This window comes from Eptatretus burgeri, chromosome 10, assembly GCF_056783735.1.
Source record: "Eptatretus burgeri isolate ZD-2024b chromosome 10, Ebu_testis_v1, whole genome shotgun sequence".
NCBI classification, from domain to species: Eukaryota; Metazoa; Chordata; class Myxini; order Myxiniformes; family Myxinidae; genus Eptatretus; species Eptatretus burgeri.
This window is the reverse complement of record NC_140970.1, coordinates 104,805,398-104,815,472: the sequence shown is the minus strand read 5'-3', so window position 1 is coordinate 104,815,472 and position 10,075 is coordinate 104,805,398. Positions and strand designations below refer to the sequence as shown.

Sequence of the window (10,075 nt, the reverse complement as noted above, 5' to 3'; positions counted from 1 at the left end):
TTCTTCGGTATTTGAATAGCAAAATGAATTATCTAAAACTTGTCATTGTCCGATTTTTCATTTTCGTCCCAAGGTCACAAGGTCAAAAACATAGAAAATTGCGAATTTTGACATAAAAATCATACGACCGCCCAAACTTTGAGAGCTCGGATGACAATATTTTTAATTATAACTTGGTCAAAAAATTATCACGTTGTCTCTCTCATCCTTGACTTCTGAAACAATCTACATCGTCGAATGGATGGAGTTTGGTGGACATGTTGGGTGTGTGACAAGGACGAACTGATCAGATTTTGGTAAACATCCGAATCCGAATCTGGATATGATAATTATTTAATTTCTTAAGTGATTCTTCACCATTGAGAGATAGGGCCAACAACAATATATATATATATATATATATATATATATATATATATATATATATATATATATATATATATATATATATATATATATATATATATATATATATATATATATATATATATATCAAGATATTTCAAAAAGTTATTCGACCCGATATGTTCCACTGAATCAGGAATTGCATTCCACTTAACCCTCCAGTTACATCTTAATTACCTCTGCCACCTAAGGTGGATGGAGGTTATGTTTTCACCCCATGTCTGTCTGTCTGTCTGTCTGTCTGTGAACAGGATATCTCAAAAAGTTATTGACGGATTCAGACGAAACCTGGTGGGCAGGTTGGGTGTGTGATGAAGACAAATTGATTTGATTGTGGTGAAGATCCGGATACGAGAATCCTTCAATTTTTTTTAAAGTCATTCTTCACCTTTGAGAGATGGGGGCCAAAAACAATATGTAGCATGGATCAGGAGGGGATCAGGAGGGGAGTTCTCAAACCCACTGTCTGGCCGACTATCCTGTAAGGCAACGAACCGTGGATAATTCTGCGGTGTGGCGGGTTGCTGGCAACCACAAATGCCGTCCAAGGTATTTAATTCAGGCAGGGTCCAGCGTCGAGATCCACTTTACCTTTACAGCGAATTAAACCCCCCCAGGTAGCGCACTGTGCTCTCAACGCTCCACTGTGATTCATCAAATGGCCGAGCAGTACCTTAAGTGGAATGGTTGACCAGAACAAAACGGTGGAGTTGAACTCTTGAATAGTACTCGCACACTATGGTTTATCCAATGTAAACTGACAATCGGACGGTTTGAGAAACAGTTTGTATTGCTAGCAATAAGCGCGTGTTTACAAGCAGCGTCACGGAAGAAAAGCTCTTACTCCGAGCACAAGCCCAGTCTTATTCAATCATTCCGTCGCCGTTTTACAACACGTGTGCCTCGGCCATTTCTAGGGAAATGAGGTAACGAAACGGAGGACCAAGAAGGAGCTCAAAAAAGTGCAGACCACTGAAGCCAATGAAGATTTCCTAACCCATAAGGAAGAGGGATGGAGAGACGAGAAAGGAGTATGAGGTGTGTTTGTGGCTTCTCTGTCACTGGATGCAAGCTGGCAGGCTTATGTTTGTCTCAACAAAAGAGCAGGGAGGAGAATAAAGAAGAGGAGAGTAGGTTGTGTGATGCGACCTGTAGGGAGAGGTGCAGATGGTGATTGCGTGTGGGTCAGAGGAAGCAGCGTGAGGTGCGAGTCAGTAAGTCGACCCTGAAAAGGACAAGGGGTGCTTGTTGATACTCCGTGCCTTCAAAGGGAACAAGGTAGAAGTACGGAAAGCAAGGGAAAGGTAGCATAAATCACTGTCGTGGCCAACGCATCTGGGAAATCTCCACGCTGGCCGGGCCCGTTCCGTGCTCAGAACCTTGCTGGAACACAGTCTTCACCGGCCCTCTGGACACCATCTTGCTCTCGTCCTGCCAGATGCTTGTATTGAATCCCTGATGTGCTAATCCTCGATCTGCCCTTTGGTCTGGGTTTTTTTTAATCAGCCGTGGAGAGGTGTGGCATTGTAGATGAGCAGCTTCTTCTGCCCTGGCAGCAATGTTGGGGTTATCTCAGTCACGCTCCCGCAATTACTGTCGAGGCTGGAAGAGTTTTGCCTCCCTATTGGCCCACCTTATCTCCAGGCGGCGCCCATTGGCTGTGCCCAGGTCTCGTAGTGCCATCGTCGACCGAGGCGGTGCAAGGTGTGGCTTCTTCCCAGCCACACAGACAGACAGACAATGCACAATGGGGTTCCATGCTTCTACACAAACACAATGCACATTCCAGTGATACAGGAGAGGCGCAATTTCACGACCTAATTTTAAGGTCATGTGACCCAATTATATACATTTTAACATGTTTCACCATAATTCGACTCAGGTTTGTCTGATCGGAATGAAATTGTAATAACCTTTTTAGATAACCCCGAGAAAGTTGCATTTATGCTTGATTTACATCGTGCCCTTCCGGGTTAAAGGTCAAGGTCAAATGGCGGTCCGGAACGAAAACTTTTTTTTTTTGTTGTCGCTCAATTTTCCCATTGCGGGATCTGAAAGACTACTTGGCCTTCTAACATGTTCTTGCACCATCATAGCATACCTGCCCTGATATTTGATTTGTGTCCTTGACCTACTTTTTTCAGATTGTGACCTAATTAATAAAAAAAACACCTTTTTTGATCATAGCTTCAATAATTTTCCTCTGATTTTCTTTAAGTTGAGGTGACGCTTTGTTGTCGGACTGCGTCCAATGGAGATCGGGGAAGTGCTCGTCACACTCCACATGTTTCGATTTTCCCGCTGATCACATCACATAACTTCTGCTTGAATGTTTTGCATTAGCAGGAACAATCGTCGGTGTCAGACGGTTGTTCGTTGCAGATTATGCAGTTTTACCGTGTGAGACATAATCCGTGGCGATGCTCACCACAACAATCAGGAGGTGTGTGTGTGTGTGTGTGTGTGTGTGTGTGTGTGTGTGTGTGTGTGTGTGTGTGTGTGTGTGTGTGTGTGTGTGTGTGTGTGTGTGTGTGTGTGTGTGTGTGTGTGTGTGTGTGTGTGTGTGTGCGTGTGCGTGTGCGTATATATATTTATTTCATGAAATTTGATCGTAGTTGTTGATATCCTTGTGCCTGCCATGCTTTTCTCCCCACTTCTCGACCCGAGTAAAATTGGGTACATGGACGAATATATTGAATAAATGTAGTGTTGAGTTGCCACATACACGGTGGGCCAAATGGCCTATTCCTGCATCAAAGTTCCTTGTAAATATGAACCCCTCTACTGTTGTGGACCACAAAGTGTGTGCCAGACCAGGTGTTGCAGCATGTATCCTGGCCAATACGATGTGCGCTCCAGGATATGCCATCCTTGGATTCAGTCGATCTGGTGAGCAGGGACAATTCCACATTTTATTGCCAAACTCTTGCGGAATCGCGCAGGCTCAGGTCATCTTTCCCTCACCGTGACAAATTCCTACATGATTGGTTGTACTGCAGTGTTACAGAAAAGTGCATTTTTTTAACCTTTTGTACCAGTTCACTGGGATCATCCTTGTCAACCTGTATAAAGTGGCAAGAGTTCCAGCTTTTACTTTAACAATGAGAATAGACCTTTGTTAGACTTAGTCGGAGCTATAGCTGGATCCTCAAGTAACGGCGATGTGTGAGCGGTGGAAATTTCAAATAATATCATCTTTGTGGTGGTGACTGTGGTGTTGAACCCCACTCTGTATCCAGCTGTGTTATCCTCCCAGCTCAGTTTGTGTTCAACAAAACACTGTCTGCAGCTGTAATCTCCAATCTTTATGTTCATGTGCATATCTGCAAAAACATTCACCAAAACCAAAATGTCTTGGGGGGGTTGGGGGGGGCACATGAAAGCTGTGCAGTGAAGTTTATCGCTATCTAACGGACACCTTGTCTTTGTGTGTAACAAAATGCAAAAAATGAATGTACACTACCGGTCCAGAGTTTTAGAACACCCCCATTTTTCCAGTTTTTACTGAAATTTAAGCAGTTTAATGTTTCAATGTACTCTGAAATTAAAGCATAGAACAAATAAAGAATTGCGGATAAAAAAGAAATCATGGAATCGTTTTGTTGAATAAAATTTAATCTAAATTTTTGACTCATCAAAGTAGCCACCTTTTGCAGATATAACAGCCGAACATACTCGTGGCATTCTTTCTACAATGGAAATCAAATATTGTTCGGAAAGTTCTTCCCAACACTGTTGCAGAAGTTCCCACAAATGTGTTGCACTTGTCGGTTGCTTTGGTTTTTCACCCTTCTGTCCAGTTCATCCCAAACCAGCTCGATGGGGTTCAAGTCAGGAGACTGTGCTGGACATCCATGATTTTAAGCCTACCGTCTTGTTCTTTTCTTCTAAGGTAGTTCTGACGTAGCCTGGAGGTATGTTTTGGGTCGTTATCTTGCTGTAGGATGAACCCCTGACCAACTAGGTGTAGACCAAAGGGTATTACATGGTGCTGTAAAATGCTGTGGTAGCCCTTTTGGTTCAGGGTGACAGTCACTCTGTGCAAGTCGCCGACTCTGAATCCAGCAACAGAGCCCCAGATCATCACGCTTCCTCCTCCATGTTTGACAGTTGGTGTCACACACTGAGAAACCATCCTTTCGCCGACTCGATGGCGTAAAAAACCCTGCGTGATGAACCGAAGATTTCAAATTTTGATTAATCGGTCCATAAGACCTTTTTCCAGTTTTCAGTCGTCCACTGGCGGTGGTTCATGTCCCAGGTAAGCCTCTTTTTCTTATTTTGCCATCTTAGCAATGGCTCTCTTACTGCCACTCGACCTGTCAAACCTGCAGCTCGAAGTCTTCTCTTCACAGTTGAAACTGAGACTTCCTTAAGGCCCGGTCACACCTTGACGTTTTAGCCAACGTATGCCGATTTTTGAATTTTTTTTCTAAAACGCTGGCACACGTTGAATACGTTATGGGTAAGTTTTGATAACATTGAGAGCACGCTGAAAAACACTGCCATACGTCGTTGTACGCTGGCTTTAAACGTTGTACTTTTTGGTTGTCCTCAAATTTTTTCATGCTTGAAATTTCACGACGTATGCCGGCGTATGACTCACACGTTACGCTACGCTGGCCACAAGTTGTATGCACGGTCTGCGATCGTTGACAGACGTCAACACATGCTACTTGTAAGTTAATCATAAGTTGAGACACGCCGAGGTAATGTTTAGCGTACCCGAAACTTATTTCTAACCTATGATTAACGTGTTGTTGGCACGTTACGCGATCGTTGCCACACATCGACAGACGTTACTTTTAAGTTACTCATAGACTGAAAGACGTCGGTATAATGGATCGTCCTTGCGTCAGCGTCCACGGCCACGGCCAGGACACTTATTTGCAGCATTCTTCAAACTTTTCTTGGGCATGACGAGGATGTTCACACTTCGATGTCTGGCTTGGCTATGATTCCAATTGTCCATCGGCAGCGTCTATTTAAAATAGTCGAGTTTGAGCGTTTTAACACGTTCAGAAGAAACGCTTCAAATTTCAAAACCCCAGCGTCAAAAAACAAAGGCGAGTGACAGCAATTTAAATCGTTCATTGTAAACAATGAAAATAGCTGAGTGGTACCGTTTAAAAGTCGTTGAGTGTAAAAAAAAAAATCCAATTGTTGGGCGCAAACGTCTACTTTCAATAGTGGAGATGCAGCCATTTAAATCGTTGAGTTTATCATTGAAGTCGTTAAATCGTTAAACGCAAGGACGATCCATCATAACCCACACCCTCCCCCTCACACTCACCTACTACTGCCAACATGAACAAACTAATACTAATACTAATACTAATACTGATACTGATACTGATACTGATACTGATACTGCTGACATGGACATCGACTCAAAAAGGACTCGAACACTGTTGGGTTCCCCTTTTATGAACAGCATTTTTATATACCAATTCCCAAAACCGCTGGGAACACGTCTTTTTTGGCAGTTGTAAGCTAGAAACACGTTAATTTATTTTTTTTGTCGACCGGAAGACGTCATTGGCATACGTCTACATACGTCGATGTGTGTTGGGACTACGTAAAGAATTGGTTCAAAGCACGTCAAACATAAGTTAGAAATAAGTTTCGCGTAAAAGACATTACCGCGACGTGTTTCGACTTATGAGTAGCTAATAAGTAGCCTTTGTGGACGTGTGTAAGCGTCCACATATCGTGTGTACAACTTATCCCCATCGCATGCGGAACGTGTGTCATACGCCGAGTACGTCGTAAAATTTTGAACATGTTTAAAATTTCTTGACGTACTCTACTTACTACGACGTATGATAGCGTACTTTAGCGTTCTACTCACGTATACCAAACTTACTCATACCGTATTTGACGTGCCCCAACGTGTTAGACACATTTTTCTTAGGTCGGCATACGCTGGCAAGATCGCCAAGGTGTGACCGCGATGTAGACACTTCCATTTCTACGGCAGTTATGATTCGAATCGTTGTGCGTCAGCCTTTTAATAGGCTACGTCACGACATCGTCGGTGATGCGTGCAACGCGCTATGCCTAAGTTAGACTATCGTTGGGCATCGGTTGTGTAGGCCGACAACAGGTTCAGCATTCGTTGGTATAAGTTATCTATAACACAACGAAACGTTCTGTGTCCGTTACCAATGCGTTATACATAAGACCAAGTCGCTATGAATACGTCCGAATCTTTAAAAAAAAAAACATCAAAAGTTCAACGTAAGCCAGCGTTTTAGATACATTTTAATACGTTGCCATCGCTGGCTAAAACGTCAAGGTGTGACCGGGCCTTTACTTCGACCAGTGTTGAGCTGTGCTTGAAGCTGCTGTCCTGTGAGCCGCCGATCACACAAGCTGTTGACTCTCAGAAACTTGTCTTCTGATTATGTTGTGTCTTTGGGTCTGCCAGACCTCTTCATGTCAGAGTTTCCTCCAGTTTCCAAGTGTCTTTTGAATGTGTAGGAAACTGTAATCACTGACACCTTGGCTTACTTTGCAATTTCTCCAAAGGAAAGACCTACACTTTTAAGGGTTATAATGGTCTGTGTGTCTTCCTTTGTTAATTGTCTTTTTCTCTCCATTATGATAGCAATATACTACTTCCTGCAGTGCAATATTGTCCATATAATGCTTCAGAGGGTGCAGCAACAGAATCTGTTCCAACACTACTTTTATACAGACAGAGGGTTTGTAACTAATCAACAAAATTTGGGACACCTGTAGGAATTGTTTGCATCAACTTTCAAGGCTTAATTTACTTCCATTGCTGCAGAACAGCTGCAGTTGCTAACCCATTACTTGTTCTCTGAAAAGGGCCTTTTTTAACAACTCTCAAATTTACATTATTTTTCAGTTTTTAGTAACTTAAACTTTTTTTTAACCTCTGGCAGTTTACCGCTTGGCTTTGTACCATTTCAGGTTATTCACTGGACTTGAACTGCTTACATTTCATTAAAAACTGAAAAATGGGGGTGTTCTAAAACTTTGGACCGGTAGTGGACACACAGACCCATGAACTCTTTTGGAAAAAGTTTCAAATGATCACTAATTTCGGATTTTGTAATTTTTTTTTTCATTTTTTTATTTTTAATTTGTGAATGTGTTTTGTGACGGACAAGGCTGTCAGTTGAGCTCCGAGCTTGGAAAACGTTATTTTTGTTTTTCTCTGCGATCTAGCTTGTCTTATCTGCATTTGATTACTTTCCTGTCTGCAAATTGTTCAGCTGCTTTCTAGGATTTTGTTTTTAATTTTTTTTTCGCCAAAAGCTATTTTCTTCAAACACATGTTGCAGTGCTTGAAATAAAGCAAGCAATGGTTGGGAGTTTTACGAGCGGCGTCCAAAACACGCCGATGATATTTTCTTACTAAGAAAAAATATTAATGCGTTTTCTTTTTTCCTTCTTCTTCTTTTTCGTTTTGTTTAGCGAATCATAGTTGTAGTTGTAAAATACCGTGTGGATTATTTTGGTGTATTTTGTGCTGTTGTGAATTTCTTGTTTGAAGAACTTTGAACACCTACGTAGCTCACCTCTAATTACCTCCACCTCCGAGGGTCGACAGGATATGTTTTCTCCCTATCTGTTTGTTTGTCTGTCTCTCTCTCTCTCTCTCTCTCTCTCCTCTCTCTTCTCTCTCTCTCTCTCTCTCTCTCTCTCTCTCTCTCCCTCTCTCTCTCTCTCTCTCTCTCTCTCTCTCTCTCTCTCTCTCTCTCTCTCTCTCTCTCTCTCTCTCTCTCTCTCTCTCTCTCTCTCTCTCTCTCTCTCTCTCTCTCTCTCTCTCTCTCTCTCTCTCTCTCTCTCTCTCTCTCTCTCTCTCTCTCTCTCTGTCTCTGTCTCTCTCTCTCTCTCTCTCTCTGAACAGGAAATCTTAAAATTTTAAGGACAGATTCGGACAAAACTTGGTGGACATGTTGAATGTGTGACGAGGAAGAAATGATTTGATTTTTGTGAAGATCCCGATCCGAATAGGATTTTTCAAAAAGTGATTCTTCACCATTGAGCGATGGGGCCAAAAACGATATATAGCACGATATCTCAAAAAGTTGTGTTTGAGTTCTGACAAAACTTGGTGGATGAGTTTGTTCGGTGACTATAACAAGCCGATTCGATTTTGGTTCAGGTCCAGATGCAGATCCAACCTATCGGTGGGATACAGAACGGAAACTGTTCAGCCTGGCGGATGTATGCGCTCTTCCGAGTGCCGTCCTAGTTCTTGTCATGCAACTGTCTGTAAGTCTCTATTGGGATCATTGTGGGATGAACAACAACTGGGATCTTCTTCTTACACTATGTTCTGGCAATGTGTTCGCATTGTACTCGTAGCTGTCAAACCAGCAGCACCCTCCCCCTCCTTCCTCTCATTTAAGAAGGATGGCTGGAAGGGTGTACACATTCATGCTTTCAGGTCATTTGGGATAATGTGATTTCCAAAAACGAGAACGTCAGCAGAGCTGGTCTATTTCAGTAAAATTTGCATATCGGATATAATGAATACTGCCTTCCATTTGTGACTGCACGGCTCCAACTCTGGGTGAGAGCAGCGGAATTTGAGATAAATTTTGGTAAAATAGTAGAAGTTCTTCGTCCTTTTAATGACACCATTCCTTAAATGCTTAACCAGGCGTAGTGGCGTGCGCTTGTAATCCGGCTACTCGGAGGCTTGGGTTGGAGGATCGCTTGAGGACGGGAGCTCTGCGCTGGGCCGCGCTATGAGAGGGTGTAGGGCAGCCCGGAATCATGGCGAAACCCAATCCTTATCCCTGTGTCGTAAGAGGCGACCAGGGTTGCGTCAGGAAGGGCATCCGGTGTAAAACCTGTGCCAAATCAGTATGCGGATCATAACGGATGTTCTGCTGTGGCGACCCCTAACGGGAGCAGCCGGAAGAAGAACAACAACATTCCTTAAATGCTTAAATCGGAAAAATGACAATTTGGCTTTATCTTGAGTCGTTGGCATGTCCCATCACAATCCTAGCCTGTTCCAACAGGTCGAAATCCTATGACTTCAACCACCATTTGATTGGGTTGGGAAGGAGTCATGATTTGAGGAATGCACCCATCATTGTGCTCCTTTTGAAGTTGCACCACATCTGGACAATATTTGCAACAACAACAAAAAAATTCCTTTCTTGCAGCGTGCATCCACTACTTTAGAGACATCACCAGAGGGAACCCAAGGTGGATAAATAATCCATGGATTTTAGCTCTTTAAACACCATGTATTTCCCCCATTGTAATGCATACCAAAACGAACCATCACATTGTAGGGAAGGCACAGACGCTCCACAGGTTCAATACAACACAAACCCATCCATCCATTGGGACCATACTACGTGCAGAGCGTTGCTGCTGCCTAAGCAGTCTCCTCGGCTATTGGGCACAATCCTGGACGGGTCGTCACTCCGACACAGGATACCAGCATGCTGGCACTCATTTTGCCGACCTCGGAAGGATGACAGGCAGAGTCAACCCCACCTGGTATTAATTCAACAGCCGAGTGAGATTTGAACTCAGGATCCTAGGATCCCAAGCCCACCACCATAACCATTAAAGCAACAAACACCAGGCTTTCAACACAAATCCTCAAAACTTATAAACCTACCAGTTGTCTGCAGAGAGAGAGAGAGAGAGAGAGAGAGAGAGAGAGAGA

General features: G+C 43.1%; 1 protein-coding gene across 1 annotated transcript in view; it reads left to right on the top strand.

The window, feature by feature from the left end:
* Window positions 1-3,252: 3,252 nt before the first annotated feature.
* LOC147019359 (interleukin-1 receptor accessory protein-like 1) overlaps window positions 3,253-10,075 on the top strand; it is a 70,990-nt gene continuing 64,167 nt past the window's right edge. The window contains exon 1 of the mRNA XM_085899805.1: window positions 3,253-3,294. Within this exon, the coding sequence (XP_085755931.1) occupies window positions 3,268-3,294 (27 nt within the window). The 5' untranslated portion in view covers window positions 3,253-3,267. The remainder of the gene's footprint in view (window positions 3,295-10,075) is intronic.